At 39.1% G+C, this 21,399-nt stretch overlaps 1 protein-coding gene across 3 annotated transcripts in view; it reads left to right on the plus strand.

Annotated features, from left to right (window-relative positions):
- The window catches only part of VAV3 (vav guanine nucleotide exchange factor 3), a 210,471-nt gene that overhangs the window by 50,681 nt on the left and 138,391 nt on the right, over nt 1–21,399 (plus strand). For all 3 annotated transcript variants that reach the window (XM_054833521.1, XM_054833519.1, XM_054833520.1), the window contains exon 2: nt 18,033–18,149. In XM_054833521.1, the coding sequence (XP_054689496.1) occupies nt 18,090–18,149 (60 nt within the window). In that variant the 5' untranslated portion in view covers nt 18,033–18,089. The remainder of the gene's footprint in view (nt 1–18,032; nt 18,150–21,399) is intronic.

Genomic DNA, 21,399 nt, shown 5'->3' on the forward strand with positions numbered 1-21,399 from the left:
AGTAAGCTAGAGAGCTTGAGTGGCTACAGATTCACTGGAAGGACACATGTTGACCAAATACTTTGTGGTTTTTTCTGTCAACGTTAGAAAAGTTATTTCGGTTATGTCTACTCCCTTGGCATTATTGATAACACACTGTTGGTTGCCTTAGAGTGGTTAAAACCTTCTTTGGCGGTAGAAGTCTTCCAAGAATTAGAAGGAACAAATAAATGAATAGCAGATGTTTCCTTTTTTTTTTTCTAGCTGGCTTTGAAATGGCTACAATTTTTTTAATCATCAAGCTTCATGTTTTCCAAACAGTAGCAGCTGACAAAAAGAAGTGATTTCCATGTTGGGTTAGGAGTCCTTGGATTTCCTATGCATGCTCTTCAATGTCCTCTGTTGCATTCAAGAAATTACCACATTTAGCAGACAGACTGGGCAGTAACTTGACTTGCTTTGACAGAAGTGGAGATAGGACAACTTATTTTTTACTAGTTCTCTGCAGCTGTAAAAAAAAAAAAGAAACAAACCATTATCAGAAATACCCTCCAGTGGCAAGGCATACTGGTGTTAAAAAGGGAATTTTATTTGAACTGAAGGATCTAAGACTCATTTTTCTACTCTAAGCCTCCAATGACATTATAGGATTGACCTCAAATCTATTATTTTCAATGTACTTTTCAGCAGCAATCATCCTAATTGATCTTCCTCAAAAATGTGCCTTCAGTATATCTCAAAGGTTTTAAAAGTTTAAAACCTGTTTGGGCTGAAACTATTTCCTGCTGGTTAGATCTCGTGATTTACAAAAGTAAAATCATCTATTGTTACATTTGTCATTTATTACTTACATAGACTGATTAAATATTACCCCTGATATCCAATTGATGTTTTTGCTTGTTTTGTACTTCATAAATTCTGTGTAGAGAAGATGCATCTCATAACTGTGATGTTGCTGTCATAAGTGGATAGAGTGGGCATAGTAAAAACTAATATAGAAAGTGGACAGTTCCCCTGCCATCCTTACAGAGTAATTTTCTCTGTGAATTACAGAGAACAGATTTCTATGAACTTCAGTTTGCATTGTTTATTGCTGGCAGTGTATACATTTAACAGGCTTTAGCAGATGTTTGGATAACTTGTGTCTCTGCAAGCTGCCCCTTTCTGCCCTGAGGAGAGTTTTGAAGCAGGTGGGAAGGCTTCAGCAGGGCGTCCGTGGGAGGGTTTGCCAAGAATATGTACGGGGATGCTTGCCTCCCAGTGGGGTGGCCTCTGGCTGGTAGTGGATCTTGACGCAGGTTTTGGTAGACCCATGAGTCACATTCTGAGGATCAGTCAGTTTGGTCAGTTGTGTGTGGCACAGCTGTTCTCAGCCAGGGAACAATGAGTCACAAACTTGTGAGTTTCCAGTCCTTGGTATAGAAAATACCCACGTAGCTGCTTTTCTGGTTTCATTTAGAAATAAATGAGCAGTGCAAAAGTTAAATAATTAGGCTGTATACATCAGATCCCTACTGTATACTGACTTCTGGTCTTTTTTTTTTTTTTTTAAAAAAAGCATATTGAGAAGTAGCATATTATTGTCACAAAGGGAGAGATGCTAGTTTCTGAAAAAAGCAATCAGGATCTTAATACAAATATTTCCTGACTAATATAGCTCCACAACTTTTGCGAGGGTCTATTCTGATTGTCTTACCTATTTATGCTCCTGCCCTTGTTTCATATAACCTCACTCTCATCATTCAAAAGGATGTTGCTGAATAATTTTTCTGTCTAGTTGTTCAAACTATAGTATCTTATTTCAACAAATAGAACAAGTTTGTCTCTTGCTACAGAGACTCTGTGCTGCTATTCTGCTTATCTGACCTGAAGGTAAGAATTAGCTTTGCAGTATTATCGTGTCCACTTGTCTGAACATTGCTCTTATTACTTCTCCTATGCTGAGAACCATCTCCATAGAGAGGCATAGAAGGATCCGTCATTATTATAAATTCCTGGTAACAAATTGCATTTACATTGATTTTGTTATTCTTTCTAATCTTTACCTGCTTTATTGTCTCATCAAGCTATTATGCCTTTCAGAAGATAGTAACGGGTCCAGGATCATATTGTATTTTATTTAGATTGTATTGTATTTAGCTGAATGGTCTGTAGAACAAAATAATACTAAACAAAATCAGATGTAACACTAGGCTTCCTAGACAAAATCTAGGCTTCCTAGACATTCTTACAGCTTAGCTCCAATGTTTGCATTCAATGTGTTATTTAAAAAAAAACCTAAGGAATCATTTGTGCTGAAGTGATGTTCTGTTAGGCAATTTAGTAAGCTGATGCCTGTTCAGAGGTCTGAAAGTATGTTATAGCAGCTGTTTGTATTGCTTTTGTATGTGTTCTTTTGTATAATAAGTTTAAAAAAATATTTGCCTACAGCTTGCAGGCAGATGCTTTCGCTGTCCCTACATTATGTTGCTGCGTTTTCCTTTATGTATGCATCAGTGCCAACACCAGTAATAGGTTACTGCTCATGCAGAAAGTTTTTTAGCCATGGCAAAATTGAGTGTTGATTTTTATGTAGATTCATGCAAATAGCCAGTATCTGGCTACAATTTTGACATGCCTTTTTAAACTTAATTTCGTTGATGATCTTAAATTTAAGATGATAGGGATGTATTTATAAAACCAAGTTAAATTCTGTGTCCTGCTAGCATACACAGTTGCTAAAATAGTAAATATTTAATTAATTTGTTCTATGTGTATGAGCACCATATGATTTTAATAGGCTTAATTCTATAAATAGAATAGGCAGCATCCAGCCCTCTTCACTAATTTCAGAAGACCAGCAGAGCACTGTGTGAGGACTTCCAATGTTAGTGGTTCTCAGGTCCCCTCTATGGTAGAACATTTCCAGTACTGATGTGTATATTATTTAACAGGTGAAAATATGAGCATGAAACTGATAGTAACCATTTACTCAGCCCTTCTTTCAGGGATGGGGAATACCTTTTACAGGTGTTTGTAACAACGGTTCAGGAAATTTGCTTTTCACAAGGTCAGCAATGTTCGTGCAGTGTTCTGAAGTTATTCAGCTGGAAGTCAGTAGCCTAAAGACTGGAATGAGTTCTTTAAACTACTTTAAAATGATCCTTAACATGGTTTGTCATCTATGGACACTTGGAATAATGTAGCAGAACTCAAAAGCATATTGTATTTTTATAATTGGAATTATTATTTTGGTAGAATACTCTGTAGTTCTTTTCCCAAGGTGGTTGCGTAGCAAGAGTGTGAAAATATCTGGTGGCAAGATAGTTGTACGTGACAAGGTATTGGTGGTAGAGTCCCCCGGGTGGTTATTTAAGTGGAGCTCTCTCGTGCGTGACAGCGCGTTCTGCCCCTTGCTCTGAACAGCTGCTCCTGGGCTTCATCAGCACCCCTCGATTTTGTAATCTATACTGCAGGAACTGCTAATATACAATAAGAATAAAGCTTTTTGACAGTATGCTGGTTGCCTTTTGCACTGCTGAAGGATTTAATTATTATGGGATATGAGATGGCACACTGGAGGCCGTGTGGAGGTGTTAAGCTTGCTCCGCATCTTAGCCTCCATGCTGCTCTCTTTTTGAAAAGGCACCTTTTATGTGCGGTCTTGTATGATCTCCCATGGACTTTACTTGCTGAAGACTGAGGACCAGATCTTTTAACAATTATGTTGGGTTCTCTTCTGAACCTGCCTTCATGTCGATTATAATGAGCTGTTTGAAACAGCCATCTGTATTATGGTAACTTAAGAATAATTTTCTTAATTGAATTGGAGAAAAATGTGATATTGGTATCTTAAGACTCAGCATGTAGTATGGTTCAGTAATGTAGATTTCTCAGTGGCGCCCACATACTCCATTTAAAACCCTGATTGTACTGTAGCAAATTGCTCAGCAGACTGAGAGTCCAGATAATTCTAAATTATACTCTGCTGCAGAGCTTTCATAGTATTTGGTTTATTCACCATTGGATTGTTTTAGGCTATCTATTAATACTGACCTGTGCTCTAGGATTTTAAAGGTGTTTTTTTTCTTCTTTTCATAAATACCCTTCTCATGAGACCATGCTCATGGTTATGTTTTACTTTGAGATGCCAAATTGACATCCTTTGCTATAAAGTTTTAGACTGTTCATTGGTGTACTTCAAATGTTACTGTGAGGCAAGGCATCCATATGATTCAGCCATGACATCAAATGGGCCACATATAGAGGCGACAGCTAAATTTCCATGAGTGTTTGCTCATTTGCCTCTGCAGAGATGATCACAGCTGTTAATTCATAGCAGAGGAAGTAGGTGTTTATGTGATAGCGACACATCTCCCACACAAATTTGGGCTGCTCTCAATGATGTGTTTCATTTTGGCAGACAGCTGGAGTCAGTGAATGCGGCCTTTTAGACAGCAAGGACCTGTGATGATGTACAGCTGAAACGTTTTATGTCAGGTTTACCTTTCGTTGTTTGTCAGCCTACTTAAGGAAGGAACCCTATTACAGCTTCATAAGGAGTCGCCTGATTTGAAGTTCATGATGTAAACTGATATTGTCGGCGGTAGAATTTGTTCTACAACTTACTGATTCTTGCATTATATCGGTATTTCACTTTGAATTCCTTAATTAGGAAGGTTACATGTCATTGAAGAAATAAATGGAATGTAGTTTGCTGAACACTGGCTGGATTTCAGAGTAACTCTGTGTGGAAACAGTTGTGGATATAAAGTCGTTAGTCTTTACACTTTTCAGAGGTGTATTTTAACTGACTTTTCCCTCAGAGAATTTTTGGAAGCTGAGAACTATTAATGTTTTTGTGTCCTGTTTATCACAGGAATTGCAGTCGTGGATCAAACCACACTTTCATCTACTTCAATATCTCATCATCATCTGGACCAGATTCTTCTGAACTGTAATCCATTCTGGTAGACATTTGTGGAGGATGTAGCACCCAAGGGTTTTTGCAAAGTGCATTTGCAGAGTCTTGTTTGTGCCCAAAACATTCATTATGCTATTATCCATTATAGCTCATTATGCCATCACAGTCTACTGCATAAGCCACAGTGCTCCTGTATTATGGTAGTTGTGGCCTCCTGTATGTAATAAAATGACAAAGGTGCAGAGAAGGGCAGTAGAGGTTTTCAAAGGTATGAACCAGTAAGGAAGAGCTCAATACAAAAAGAAAGATTTTTCAGCTAGTTTTCAGCTCGCAACCGAGGGGGAGAATGAGAGGCCTGAGCAAAGAGAAAACTACTTGCTGTCCTTTCCAGCGTGGAAACAGAGGAGTATCCAATGGAAGTGGTAGGTAGCATATTCAAAGCAAGCAAGAGGGGGATATTCTTCACCAAATTGACTTAGAAAGTGTGTTCTGCTAGATTTAAAAAAATCAAAACCGAAACCCCAAACAAGCAAAACAACAACACTCCCCTCCTCCCCCCCTCCAAATTGTGTGTGGTCTGTGTAGTAGCTTTTAATTATTTACAAAAAGCTGTCTCATTAATACTGGAAGTCTTTTTAACTGTAATTTGAGGTAATGTAGTAGTACAAATGATTGATCCAAATAAAAATGAGTCTTAGAAATCTTTACTCTGAAAGACTTGCTGTAGTGTATAAGATAAAGCATCAGAGTTTTAGCACTTTGTAATTATTTATGGACTAAATGGTATTAAACATTTTTCCTCACTGCAGGTTGAAATAAATATACGTATTTTACTTGAAATATCTATGTTTCTATACTTAGTGTGGATCCTGTGGGTCCTGGGGTGACACCATCTGTTTGAGAACATGTTCTCAGAGGCGAGATGTGTGCTGGTTAAAAACATGGTCTATGCAGAGTTGTGTATTTAAATCTCATTGACAAAATGAATTGTAGTGTAGTACTTGTCTGCTTTTAATACTGCTTTAACTGGTTTGTGTTATCTGGAAACTTTAAACGTTTGTGGAGTTGTATCGCCTTAGGCTTCCCATTCTCCTGGTGTGATCAACAAAGTCTCCTAAGGTGTAGGTGACCCTAGCAGCAAGGTCTCCTGAACTTGCGTGAGTGTCTGGGCTGAGGCCCCTCATGACGAGGGGGAACGAATGGCCCTGTGGTTCCCCTCACTGAACCAGGCATTTTGGAAGATGATGGTTTGTGGATGTTTGGAATGGCTGGTCTCATCCTGGTCAACTGTACCAGCTGCTTAAAGTTAGTTCATAAACTTCTGAAGTATGAGGTCTGCTGGGGCACTGGAGAATTTTGCATCCAGTATGGTCTTTTATCTTTATTCTAGCTAGTGTTCAGCCTGTCTGTGTTGTATGGCTCTTGATGGGCTTTTCAGGAAGTAGTCGGAGAGGTTTGACAGGGTGGGTGGCTGCTGGGAAAGCTGGCAGAGCAACGCAGGCTGTGATGGTCAGTGTGCTGGTGGTAGTTTGCCTCTTAGCATGATAAGTAAAATGGAGCTCCATGCAAGTGTATGATAAGTTTGAGCAGATAAGAGTTTGATTTCCTTCCTCAACTTTGAGATCTGAATTTTATGGCACTCTGCATGAAAGATGACATTTGGTGCCGGGTCAGTATGTTGAAGCTCCAGAGAATATCACAAAGTATAAAAATGTAGTCAGTGCACTCTGTGACTACTGAGTTTTCACTTCTAATCCTGCAAATTTATTGTTGGAGTTTGTTTTTCATTCATGGCTATTCCCACTGATTTGTGGTTTGGGCTTTTGGATTTAGCTGTTCTACTTACTTGACTTGCAATCCTTGAGAAGTGTTCTCTGAATATATCAGAAAACCCTCTCCTTGCCACAGAGAGCATGGTCTAATAAACTGCAAACCTGAAGTGACACACCAGCAAAAATAGAACAGTGGATTTTTAAAATGGGTAACTAGAGGACAGCCCTATTCTTATTTGGCAATTTGTAGAGACCTGTACTTACATCCTTAAGGTCTTGCTAGGAATTTATTCCATGATCATAAGAGCTTGGAAAAGACTACTCACATGCAATTCAAGAAAACATTCAAAGTGTTTAATGAATCCTGTATGTTAACACTAATGAATGTTAATAATAATATTGTTCCTTCCTGTTGGAAATCATAGACCTAGTACATGATCTGTTTGATCTGCTGGTAAGAAATAGAAGAGCATAGGCGTTTGGGTTAGGGACACCTTTAATAGATGCTGACTAACCCTGTGAAGTTCCCCTTCGCCCCCCCGCCCCGTTGCGTTAAATTCAGTGTTAACAGCTTTTGAGACTTTTAAAAAATGCTTAGAGGAGAACAAGCCAGTACCTGCTAACTTAGAAAATATCTTAAAATAACCACACTGTAGGTCTTTGTAAAGGAATTACATAGTTGAGAGCCAGGTCTGGCCTTGTAGGGCCTGTGTCCAGGGCACTAGGGCCACAATTGATTCACAGAGGAGATCCAGTTCAGATGATGAATTCAATGGTGTTTATTTTTAGGAGTGGGGTAGAAATAGCAAAATGGCTTGTGTGTCTGTAATGGAACTGAAGTCAAGTGTGGATCCTTCAGATGCGTTCTGTGACTTTAGCCTATATGAAAGTCTTTTGCCACACCTTTATAGGGCTCCTTACACCCCAAAATTAATTTCCCTTGCGCAGGTATAGGCAAAGTAAGGTGTCTTCTCATGTTGTTACACTAACATTAGAGACTTGTAAAAAAACAAGCAGAGTCATGAATAAAAGATACTAAGATACAATGGAAGCAGCATCTTAGCGTGCCAAGCTAACAATGTGAAACAAATGCGTTGGGTATTCTTTTTAGTGCTGATGTGAAGATCTGTATTTCATCCTGTAGTTGTAAGGTTCTTCATTGTGTGGCTATGTGTGGTTTTTTTTCTCTGATCATGAAAACATTGCGTGCTAATTTGTTTGAGGTTTTCCATTCATTTTGCTGTTTAAATGTATCAGCTAGGCTGTAGGCTTTAGGGTTCCCCTCCCCCCCAAGAAATTTAAATACGTTAGGTAGGTATAGGATTTGAGGTGTCTGTGTCTATAAAAGTTTCATACAACTGCTAATATTTCATCAACTAAGTTGAAATGTGAGTGATTAGAAACCGTGTGTTAGGACCAGTGACAATACATCCAAGTACAAAATCAGTGTCCTTTACAGTTCTGCTTCTTACAGAAGCAATTTTCCATGTCACAATTGTAAATACAGTTTACAGCATGATGACTACTGTCTTACTTTTAAATGGCAGTTTCATAAATAGTTTTGCCAGAAGCATTTAAACACCAAATTTTAACATATAATTTTCTTGTGTTTGGCTTTTGTTTCATGTTTTCCCACAATTTAATCATTAGCGTGAGTCAAGTCCATTTTTACCTCAGTCATCTTTCCCACTGGATCTTTTGAAACTTTTGTTTCACTGTGTGTCTGATCCGTTTCCTGTTCCTTTTCCTGTGGTCCTGTTTTCATTTCCTTGCTGCTGTCTTCCTCCTATTTTGTTCTCCTGAGGACTGTTTTCCATGTTCCCTTTGCCTTCCTTCTTTTTGCATTTGTTTGTATGACACTGAGATTGAAAGACATTTTAGGGATGGAACTTTGGGATGTAAGACAGATAGGGCTGGTTATTTGAAAAGGTGACTGTGCACAGGAACCCCCTAGCTAATCTCTCTGCGCTTTGCGTACTTAATACTGTGTTCCAATTGCTGGTCTTTTTGACAAGATACTGCAGAATAGATTTGTTAAGTCTTGCTAGAGGGGAACAAAGGGCTACTCAAAAAATTGCCCTTTGCAACAAGATGCTGTCCTGAGCTCCCACCTGTGCCTCTTGCCAATTATACTTGGGGAATTCCTGTAGTTGGGGCTATAGGGTCTAAAAATTCCTATCTGTTTAGTGACCACGTGCTTTCCCAAAGCTCTCTTTTTTTTTTTTTTTTTTTATTATTCTTCATCTTGCAATAGGTAAAGGAGAAGAGTTTTCTTGCTTCTTCAGGCGGCCTAGTGACTCCAGTTCTGATGCGCATGGTGGGACACGGAAGATGTTTGCTGAATGTGTTTGTGACCATTAACTAGAAGTTGCAAGTTTCATGGCTTGTAGGAGTACTTGACTTAAGGGACACAGAGAATTTAAATGCTGCTTTGCCCTCACTTGCTTAACCAATGCTATAGTGCCAGCATAGCCAAGGAGAGAGTCAGGAATGCTTGACATGTCCTGAGTTTTTTTTCCCCTCTGCCCTCTGTTCACTCTATATCAGTTCTAATAAAAGCTGAGCATCCTTTGTGCTTCCTCAGCTTTTTTTCCAAGTTGCATTTTCCATTTTCTTTCTTTGAAGCACAGAAGAGAGCAAACGTACATACACAAAACCTCATACTCAAGCCAAAATGCAACAGACACAATTGAACAGTAGTCAGGAATTTTAAGAAGAGCTTTTCTATGAATATTTAATTACTACATTAACTGAGCAAATAAAGAACATGCTATTGATATTCGTACTGTGTTAGCAATGGTTCAAAGGAATTTGGTATGTTTTTATAGTTCATACAACATTCTATGCATTGTGTAGGCCTTCAAAGAATGCCCACATCTAGTAAGCTAACAACACTATAGATCTCCCTAGCTATTCCTTAATTGTCTGAATTAAGGAAAGCCTGTTGTTGTTCTTTGCATGGCACATTTCTTAGCAAAATTCTTCACAGGTATGTAATGGTAGCAATCTTGCATGTTTTGCTACCCAAAAATTATTCTAAGCGACTATATGAAGAGCTACGGCATAGGCTGTAAACTGCTGAGATACTGATAATGAGCCTACCTCTTCCAGAACTCAGTGTGCTGTCGCCTCCATCTTAATTAGTGTATCTGCTTTGTAATCTTTTGGAGAGCACAGTTTAGGAGGTATTTAATATTTGGCTTGTTTGCTCCTGTTTTAAGGCTTTAAAAATATTGATCCTCTGAATGATGGGGATGGTTTGCAGAACAAGAGGCTAAATGCAGAACCTAAAACTGAATTCCTTTGTGAGTGACGTGTTCTTCCTGTGTATATTCGGTTCTTCTTTAAATGTAATTTGCAAGTTAATATGTTTTATCTAAGAGTGAGAAAAAGAATAATGCTTACTTGTGGTGTTGTGACACTTAAATCCCCCAAAAAATCTCTGGAGACAGCCTTGTAGCTTTCACTTGCTTACTGAAAATAGGAGCGCTCATCCTCTCAGATTGACTTGGTCTTTAAATTCCTTATGGCCCTTTTGCATTGCCTACCTTCAGTAAGCCTCTGGATTTAAAGATCTTTACAAGAAAAGTGGCATCTATAGGAACAATAGAAACATTAAAACTTCCATTCTTGACTCTGATATTGCTCTTTTCTCTCTTGCTGGCTTAGGAAAAGACATTAATAGATGTTGAATTAAGACTTCATCAGCGGGTCTGTACTTCATTCACTTAGAAATCCTTACAGCTATTTTTTTACTGTATATAGTGATAATTACTCCTGTTGGCAGAGCAGAACTAATCTAATCTGCTTTGGCTGCTGAAATCTGTGGAGGAGCCAGGAATGATTTCTCTCTTGAATTGTTAACCCTGAATGTACAATTCTGTCAGTACTACAGTGAGCCCCTGCTTTGTCTGAGTACCTAGTAATCTGGTGTTAATGAACATACAGAAATTAAAAAAAAAAAAGAAGTCATCTAATAGAGGTGTAACATGCTTCTATTTTGGTAACCCTGCTTTTGGGATTGGTCTGCCAAAGATGGCATGCCAGGGAACTGACCAGCCTGGCTTACAGAAAGGAGCCCTTGATAGATGAGCAGCTGTATCTCCACTTAATTTTCTGCCTTTATTGGATGTGGCTGAAAGAATTTAAAGGAAGTTAGACATTTCCTATGTACACACGTTATGTAGGAGCTGATTAAACCCTTGGGTCTGTATCTATAGTTATGATTGCTTTTTTATGTATATAGGTTCAAGGTACAACTTTGGTCTTGCTGCTGTGTAACTTTGCTGTGGTCACAGTATCTTCAGTTTGTGGCTAGAAGAGGAGATGGTGCTGTTTGGTTACAATAGGGAGTTCCTGGATCTCCCTTAGATTTGGACTTAGCAGGATTCAAACAACGTTAGGAGTAACATAAATTCTATACTATCAACACAGTTGTTGCAACAAATACTGAAACAAGTGAAAAGAGAAAAATCTGCAACCCTCAGGACAGTAACCAACTTCTTTGAAGGAAACTTTGGGGATACAAGTTATTCTGTTTCAGTGCTTTCTTTCACTGAAACAACTTGCACATATCAGTCTTGGTGATGGAATGTAGAAAAGCAATTCTTCGAGTTAAATCCATTATGGCAGTTTTCACATTTCTCCTTGTGCTCAAGAGGTAGAACTGCATTAGTTTCCTTTTTGCGTATATTCTCAGGAACAGAGTGGAAATCAAAATAAGATATTACTAGCTAATCTGTTCTCATCAGCATCCCAGAAACTGACAGGAAAGGTCAGGAACCCATGTTTTACAGTAAGCGCTGAGGTGTAGGAAGAGCACGTAAGCGTTACAGCAATGATCTGTTCATCTTCTATTCTTCTCCCTTCTATTCTTGTGCAATTCTGCTTTTCTAAGATCGTAAATGACTACTAGAAAAATCTCCCATCTTCGCAAGCCTGTATGTGCCTTCTTGCATGTAACATCAGTATTTCACAAATTAAAAAAAGTGATTGTACCTTCTGAGATGCATGAATTGAAGCCAAATTTGCTCATCTGATCACTTCCCTTTTATATACTTGTTTTGAATGTCTGGCCTTTCCTCAACTATTTTTGTCATAAAATGCCTGGTGTTACATAACCCCCCACCTGTTTATGCCTGTAAGGCTGTTTAAAGACTAGGCAAAGGTGAATAGCTGCAGTTGTGTAGTTTATAAACTGGTGCCATTTAGAGGAGGAATAGGAGGGGAAGATTTTTGGACTTTACCTGAATGACATGCCTTATTTCCTTCACTGGAGGAAAAGTGGATTTAGTGGACAATTGGCAAAGTCTTTCTTTTTCTACGATTTTACTCTTTTGTCTTAACTTCTATGTGATGGTGGATAGGAGTGACCGACCTCAGTTCTCATGCAGTTATAGGGAACCTCCTGCGCGGGGCTGTGAACGCAATGTGCAAAAAAGCGTGAAGTGTAGTGATGAAGGGATGGGTATACAATGTCAGCAGAAGTGCATCACACTGGAAAAAACACACCTTCTTTGACATAGAGTAACAGTGATCCATTTTGGTTTTTATACCCCTTTATAGCCCAGCATTATTTAGACTGTCTCAGATGCTCAGGCTTCAGTATGTTCTCTGGTTTGTCCTAAATGTAGTATGTGTGTCTGTTGATCCAAATACAAATACAAGGAAACTGCAGCTACCCAAGCTTTCTTCCTTGCTTGTGACTAGGAAACTGCAGCTACCCAAGCTTTCTTCCTTGCTTGTGACTAGATCACCATAATAAAAAGGAGGTGGAAGCTGAAACAAATACAAACAGCTGTTTTCTCCACTATTGGTAATTTAAAAAAAAAGTTGAAAATGGATTAGAACTCTGTCTTTCCTAAATACCTGTCATTTCTTGGCCTTTCAGTTTTCACTCGCCTGACTGATGTTGCTACGTTGGAATTTCATTTCAAATGATGTCTTGCGGCAGAATTTGATCTTCAGAGCTCTTTGTGTTGGTCTCTGAACACCCTTAGGAGTGCTTTTAGTACAAAAGATGCATCTAGATACTGAATACTATGGTCTGTGCCAAACGGACCTTTATTCTATTGAAATACTTCAGTGCTAGAATATATTTTCTGAGAAATATGTCTAAGATAATATGAATAGAGGACATATGAAATGGATTTTTTTTTGAAATTTTGCATTTCATCTTTCACTTTGTTAGAGGCCTGGTTAAAGAAATCCCTCTTCCCTGTGGGCAGCTATAGTCCTGCCTGTGCTTTTTGTGTCTAATTGGTCATTTCTATTCAGTACTCTTTGTAAAATATTTCTGTACATTTCTGTCAGCACATGTAACCATGTACTGTGTTGAAAAAGCCTCAAATAAATGTTTCTTTTTGTGTGAAGTGGCAAATGATATGGTAGAAAACAGCATGCATTTTCTGTGGAACTTAGTATAACTTGGTTTGCCCACTCTCGTCTGCTAAGTTCAGACAAATGCAGTCCCAATTATATAAACCATACCTGCTTTTTTAGGTGATACTTTTTTTTTTGCGAATGTGCTTTTCATTTCAATAAATTCTGTGTTAATGCCTCTTACAAAAATAAATTCAGTGCAGAATGGACCAGAGGCCACTAAAACTCTAATCTGTTCCATAAAAACACAGTGGTTTATCACAAGAGTTGTACCATTTCAGCAGCCCTGACAATGACAACGTTATTGTTTCATAGTAGTGTAACTACTTATGTTGTGAAACATTAGGGTGCTTCAGAAATGTCTTGAAAATCTACAGATCTTAATATTGAAAATTGTTCTCAGGGTTCTGAACCCCAACAGGTTGTGATTTTTGTTGATCTGTCTCTGGGTGTGCTTTCCTCTCATGGTATACCTGGAGATGAGCCAGATACAAACTGTATTTTTCACTAGTGCAAACTCATTTGGACTCATGGCTTATACTACCCTACTGCAATAGTTTTACTGATCCATGTAATAAGAATTCTGGACTGCTGTCTCCTAGTATAGCCATATAATTAAAAAAAAAAAAAGAAAAAAGGAAACATTAACTTTTTCAAGAGAGTGTTTTTAAGTTATGTTTTCTCTTAATGAAGAGAAACCAGTTCTTGTACTGAAAGGCATTTCCTGTGGAGGAGACTTTTGGATACGAAACCAAGTGAGAGATGTCTAGCTCTCCTTGCATCTCTGAGAGAACTGGGTACCCAACTGCTCTTTATGTCTTTAATGATCTCCCTTGTGGTGTGCCGAAGTATAATGTTTTTCTTTGAAAAAGAAACACAATAATGTAGTAGGTTTCCAAATATCCTGAGGACTGTACTTACTAATGAGAGACTGCAGACTGATGGTGCCTTTTTCTTATTGCCAGCGAGGAGGGTTGTCTTTTATAGAACTTCTGGATTTTAGGTGTGTGCTCTTTTTTAATTTGGAGGTTTCTTTTGCTAATTATTACTTCTTCATACAGTAACCATAGTCATAAAAATCTTTGTATTCATTGAGGAAAATCGTTTCTTTAAGTGACTGCGATGTAAAGTTTTGGAAATCTTTCTGAAAGTTTTCTGGGTAATGTAATCAAATAACTTTTATAAAACATGAGTAGCATATAATGAGTTCTTTCTAAAGCTTTTTCTCTCATGTATGTTATTGCAAAATGAGTGCGTGTAAATATGAACACACTTTTTGTTTTAGTAGTCTCACAGTTTTATCCTTGTAGCTACTGTGGTTAGCTTAATCATTCAGTAATAAGCCTTTCATTTTCATTTTACAAGAGAATTGATGGATACAGAATCATTAGATGCCCAACTAAACCCACCAAGCAGTCTTTGAACTAGCAGGGGGGTTAGACTGTTTTGTCAGGAGGCCTATTCTGCTAAAGGCACCGCTTGGCGCACATTCATTGATGATGTGGTCCCATGTCAGGTGCAGGTAGATTTGACAAATGCTTAATCTGTGGTTTCTAGAGCCTACAAGAAATGTAATATAACTACTGTGTTGTCATATGGTTATTGAATATTAGATTATAATTATGTCAAGTATGTTTAACATATGATACATGTTAAGTGCACTTTAGCACTTAATGAATTAGTATTTTAAAAAAAAGAGAGGGGGGAATTAGATTCTTCCTTGTTCTCTGTTAGAATATTCCGAAGAATTTAATTTATTACTTACAGTGTAGGTACTTTTAACATGTCCTTTAAAACAGTGGGCTAAGGGAAACTTAATTTCTTGTAATATGCTCTCACACCTATTTGCATGTAATTCGTAGTTATGATAATTTAAACACAAAAGGCTGATGTCACTAAATTCCCTCCAGATTCGAAGTAACTGATAAATCTTGTTGAAAAAAATGCCATCTTTGTCTTTGGTTGTAGGAGACCTTTGTTAAGAAGAATTGGAGAAATTTCACAGAATAGGAAGGGCAGTTCGTTTGTGTGTAACTGCTGATACATTTAATGGTTCTTTTAGCTACATGAAGAAGCTAAATGCAACTCACTAAAATGCTCTCTAGGAAATCTAGACCGGATTTTAGGCCCATGACAGCTCCTGTCTTTCCCTTCTTGCTCTCTTTAGAGGTAAACAACTTAATGCAGCTGTAAGCTTTCTGTGCATTGGCAGACTTCAGCACTAGCTAATCTAAACTCAAAACTTACGTTTTAAAAAGGCAGCGGAATTTTCCAGTGAGGAAAAAATTTGTCAGTGGTTGTGAGAATTTCAATGTAAGAAATAAATCGGTATTCAAGTTCAGTCAGTATTCTGCATTGGACAAACCTAGTGGCCGTTGATGGTTTTTAAGAAAAAATAATAAAAAACTTGTGGAAAAAATATATCAGCAAACAATAATCACTTTGTAGGTGCTATCTTGTTTTCAAAGCGGTGGAGTCCCAAACCAGCTCATGTTCTGGTTCTTTCTGCCGGTGTCATGGTGGAAGAAGCATGTACGTTTTACATCTCTAACCTTGTAATTTTGGCTTGAAAATGATAATCTTTGCAAAAGAGAGAAGCTTGTGATATTGACTAAGCAAGCTAGACTCATTTTTCAAACTTTACTAGGCATAAAAGCAGTCCAGCATAAATCCACTGTTGTCCTTGAGCAGCCCAGTACATAGCCCAGCACTGGCTGCCCCATGTGAGCTGGGAGCATGTACCGACAGAACTGTTTGGACTGGAGGCTACAGCTCCACCTGGTACATCTGTGGCCTCTTACACTTGAAGTGGCAGTTGTCAGTCACAGATGCCTTCCTGGGAGCTTTGGCTTTGTCAGAGATTGCTTTTGTGATGCTTTACGGTTAGTTTGTCTGCTGTTGTCTTGATGTCCACAGCCATCTACTAGAGTTGTCTACTCTTGAAACTCCTCTTGTTGAATCGATGCTTTCACATGTGTAACCTGGCTGTACATCTGATCTGTCAGGTGCTCTGCTTTTTCATATAAGACATGAAGTAGGGCTCCCTATTGAATTGGTATTTTGTTGTCTCATGCTGAAGGCAAAGTGGTGATATATTTTGTCTGAGTGAGCATTTTGGGTATTTATTACTTTGCATTCAGGAAAGGTATGACTGTGACACTCTGTATTAATATAACAATACTCTTTTATAATCATAGAATCATGGAATGGTTTGGGTTGGAAGGGACCTCAAAGATCATCTAGTTCTAACACCCTGCTGTGGGCTGGGACGCCCTCCACTAGACCACGTTGCCCAAAGCCTCATCCAACCTGGTCTTAAACACTTCCAGGGAGGGGGCATCCACAACCTCTCTGGGCAACCTGTTCCAGTACCTCACCACCCTCACAGTAAAGAATTTCTTTCCAACATCTCATCTAAATCGACCCTCCTTCAGCTTAAACCCTTGTCCTGTCACTATACTCCCTGATAAACAGTCCCTCTCCATCTTTCCTGTAGGCCCCTTCAGGTACTGGAAAGCCACAATTAGATCTCCCTGGAGCCTTCTCTTCTCCAGGGTGAACAATCCCAACTCTCTCAGCCTGTCCTCATAGGAGAGGTGCTCCAGCCCTCTGATCATCCCTGTGGCCCTCCTCTGGACTCTCTCCAACAGGTCCATGTCTCTCCTGTACTGGGGCCCCCAGAGCTGGACGCAGTACTCCAGGTGGGGTCTCACAAGAGCGGAGTAGAGGGGCAGGATCACCTCCCTCGACCTGCTGGTCATACCTCTTTTGATGCAGCCCAAGACATGGTTGGTGTTCTGGGCTGCAAGTGCACACTGCTGGCTCATGTTGAGCTTCCCATCAATCAATACCCCCAAGTCGTCCTCCTCAGGGCTGCAGAACAACAGTAAGTTGGAACATATAGTAATTCTATAATCCATCCTAATGTAAACAATCCTCATTATTATGAATCCACTATAACATGGAGAATTCTAGAAACTAATTTTTAATCAATTATTGTATCAGTACTTTTAAAAAGCATATTCAAAGCACAGTGCTGGGTCATTTGAAATGCTGTTGCTTATAAATATTGTATTTGCTTTTGAACTGTACTGCATAGTGGATTATAAGTCTCTACAACAACATCTTTATAGAGCTAATGTCCTCATAAGGTACTAGTACCTTATGGTGCTAATCATTATCAATAACGGATATTGTGCGTTTTAGCTATCCCTCTTTAGTTACTGCAATGCTATCTATAGTTATTGTCTTTTGTACTAGTAAGGTCTTTCAAAAAAATAGTCTACAGGAAAATGCATTATAAGCCTTATAAGGAGAACATTGTGTCAGAAGCTATGTTCTTTTCCAGACACAGATGATCATTGATGCATGTGGATAACTTCAAGGGAAATAGCCTTTGATTCAGTACAGAAAGCAAGGTGGTTTGAGGATCTTAAATCCACACTAGATAAATTGTGAATGACTTCTCAATTGCAAATTTCATCCATTCCTGTGCTCCACATGGAGAGAATGTATTCATAATGTCTTTAATGTGTTAAAACAGTGCACGTGTGTTCATTAACCATTCAAACTAGACTTTTATCTTAATAGCTGAAGACACTTAATGTATACATGAAGAATGACTTTCTCATTAATATAATTTTATTAAGGTAACTTCATTTGTTTTGTTTTATGTTGTGTGTAGAGAATTGACAAGTAAGTCTGTATCTAGACTAATTTGTATCTTTGTAGCATATTGTCATTTCTCTTTGTTTACGTAGAAAGAGAGAAAATAGTTTCTGTTCACAAAGTGTCTACCCAGAATTTGGTTAATGCTTTTGAGTCTAAAGGGAACTTTTATGGCTGAACTAGAGCCAATGGAAGATCACAGCATAGTGGAAGTGCTGACTTACAAAGAATTGTATCGGTGAATTTGTAATGTATTTGTGACCAAAGTGAGTACGCGAGTTGCTAATTGGCATACATGATGCTTAGTGTTTTTGTTTTCTTTCTCCTAGTTTCTTTGCTTGAAGAATATAAGGACTTTTCTTTCGGCATGTTGTGAAATATTTGGGATGAAGAAAAGTGAACTTTTTGAAGCGTTCGATTTGTTTGATGTCAGAGATTTTGGAAAGGTAAGGGTTCTTTTAATTAAATCCTGCTGCTTGAGTGTAGAAGACTTTCATGGTAGATGTGGTAGAGAAATTATGACTAATGGATGAGCATTCATTAGTAAAAAGACAGTGGGGAAGAATTGAGAAAGCAGATGAAATAGATTTACATTTGAGGGGCTAATAAAGGGCAGAGAAAAATCCCTGGTAGGAAAGTTCTGAAGGTGTGAAAAGCATAAATAAATTAAAAACAAACAAACAAAAACAACAATCAGATTGAAAGACCATAGAATCGTTTAGATTGGAAAAGTCCTTTAAGATCATCAAGTCCAACCGTTAACCTAGCACTGCCAAGTCCACTGCTAAACCATGCCCCTAAGTGCCACATCTACGTGTCTTTTAAATACCTCCAGGGATGGTGACTCCACCACTTCCCTGGGCAGCCTGTTCCAATGATTGACAACCCTTTCGGTGAAGAAACTTTTCCTAATATTCTATCTGGCACAACCTGAGGCTGTTTCCTCTTGTCCTGTCACTTCTTACTTGGGAGAAGAGCCTGACCCCCACCTCCCTATAACCTTCTTTCAGGTAGTTGTAGAAAGCTGTAAGGTCTCTTCTGAGCCTTCTTTCCCCCAGGCTGAACAACTCCAGCTCCCTCAGCTGCTCCTCATAAGACTTGTTCTCCAGACCCTTCACCAGTGTTGTTGCCCTTCTTTGGACACACTCCAGCACCTCAATGTCTCTCTTGTACGAGGGGCCTAAAACTGAACGTAGTATTTGAGGTGCGGCCTCACCAGTGCTGAGTACAGGGGGACAATCACTTCCCTTGTCCTGCTGGTCACACCATTTCTGGTACAAGCCAGGATGCTGTTGGCCTTTGTGGGCACACTGCTGGTTCATAATCGGCTGTCTGTTGACCAATACCCCTGGGTCCTTGTCCACCGAGTAGCTTTCCAGCCACTGTTCCCCCAAAACCTGTAGTGTTGCATGGGGTTGTTGTGACCCAAGTGCAGGACCCAGCATTTGGCCTTGTTGAACATCATACAGTTGGCCTTGGCCCATGAATCCAGCCTGTCCAGATCCCTCTGTGAAGCCTTCCTGCCTTCAAGCAGATGAACACTCCTGCCCATCTTTGTTGTTAGCAAACTGACTGAGGGTGTGCTCGATTTGCTAACCTCCAGTCAATTGGGACCTCCCCGGTTAGCCTGGACTGCTGATAAATGATGGAAAGTGGCTTGGTGAGCACTTCTGCCAGCTCCTTCAGTACCCTTGGGTGGATCCCATCCAGCCCCATGGACTTGTGTATATTTAGGTAGTATAGCAGGTCGCTAACCATTTTCCCTTGGATTATGGGGGCTTCATTCTGCTCCCTGTCTTCCAGCTCAAGGGGCTGGGTACCTGGAGAACCACTGGTCTTCCTGCTAAAGACTGAGGCAAAGAAAGTATAAGCATATCAGTCTTTCTCATCCTTTGTGACTATGTTCCTCCCCCTGCATCCAATAAAGGATGGAGATTCTCCTTGGCCCTCCTTTCGTTTTTATTGTCTTCTACGGCAGTAGCCAGATGAAGTTCTAGTTGGGCTTTGGCCGTTCTAGTTTTCTCCCTGCATAACCTCATGACATCTTTGTAGTCCTCCTGAGCTTCATGTCCCTTCTTCCAAAGGTTGTAAACTCTGCTTTTTTTTTTTTTTTTCTGAGTTCCAGTCAAAGCTCTCTATTCAGCTAGGCTGGTGGTCTTCCCTGCTGGCTCATCTTTTGGCACACAGGGATGGCCTCCTTCTGCACCTTTAAGATTTCTTTCCTGAAGAATGTCCAGCCTTCCTGGACTCCTCTGCCCTCAGAACTGCCTCCCAAGGCACTGTCAGCCAGTCTCCTAAACAGCTCAAAGTCTGCCCTCGAAGTCCAAGGTAGCAGTTCTGCTGACCCTCCTCTTTACTTCTCCAAGTATTGAAAACTCTATCATTTCATGATCATTATGCCCAAGGCGATCTCCTGTCATCACATTGCCCACAAGTCCTTCTCTGTTCATGAACAACAGGTCCAGCAGGGCACCTTCCCTAGTTGGCTCACTTACCAGCTATGTCAGGAAGTTCTCTTCCACACATTCCAGGAACCTCCTGGACTGTTTCCTCTTTGCTGTATTGTATTTCCAGCACATGTCTGGTAAATTGAAGTCCTCCTTGAGAAGAAGGGCTAGCAATTGTGAGACTTGTCCCAGCTCCTTATAGAATATTTTGTCTGCCTCTTCATCTTGGTTGAGTGGTCTATAACAGACTCCCACCATGGTATCTGCCTCGTTGCCCTTCCCCCTGATTCTTACCCATAAACACTCAACCCTGTCATCACCATCATCAAGGTCTAGGCAATCAAAACACTGCTGAGTTAAAGGTAAATGAAATGTGTGAAGATGGCATACTGTGGGCGAGTGCTGTCTGTTGAAATCACTTTTGACATAAATAGTGTGGAATCAGAAACCCCGGGCCTATACATTGTAAAACCACATGGCATGTTTCTTTAGTCTCAAGTGCTCAAAATTCACCCATGTATCTCCCCTTGTAAGTTTTTTTCTTGACAATTAGTTTTTAAATCTGTTGTTTTTTCTAACCTGCTGTAAAGCTCAGATACAGCTGTGGTGGGTTAATGTGACTATTCTAATTTACACAGCCTGAAGTATATTCTGTAAGCCTATGATGAGTTATTCTACATGTAAAAGCTTTTTCCAGTCTATTGTTCACAACCTCCTACATATCTGTTTGATCTGTCATTGCCAGCATATGTTCAGTTCAACTTCAGTTTCTGCTTTTGAGTCATAGGGTATCATTACCCTAATTTCACAGGAAGGTTCTAAAAATTATCTGAAGTAGCACTAAAAATAGTTATTTATTCAAATTTAGTATATTTCAAGCATTATTTCTTTTTAAAGAGATCATACTTTTACTAATTTTTATGCGCTGCTTTTTTTATAAGTAGACATAGAGATAAAGGTGGTGTAGGAGTGCAAGTGTGAATCAGGGCTGCAATATGACTGTTTGAAATGGTTCACTGATTACTGTTAACCAAAATATCTAATTATTTTTCTGAATCTTTTGTCTGGTTTTAAGTCCTTTGAGTATAAAATTAGATAAATCTGGTAATTCCGCTTGTTCTTTAGTTATACTGAACATCTTTTGTCCTCGTAAATTGTATTTAAGACAAAGCTTTTGTGATTTTTTTTTACAAATGTAATGTATTGCTTATTAAAAATGAGATTTGTTTTTATTTTGTGTAAGTAGTGG

This window comes from Grus americana, chromosome 8 (assembly GCF_028858705.1).
Source record: "Grus americana isolate bGruAme1 chromosome 8, bGruAme1.mat, whole genome shotgun sequence".
Lineage (NCBI taxonomy): Eukaryota > Metazoa > Chordata > Aves > Gruiformes > Gruidae > Grus > Grus americana.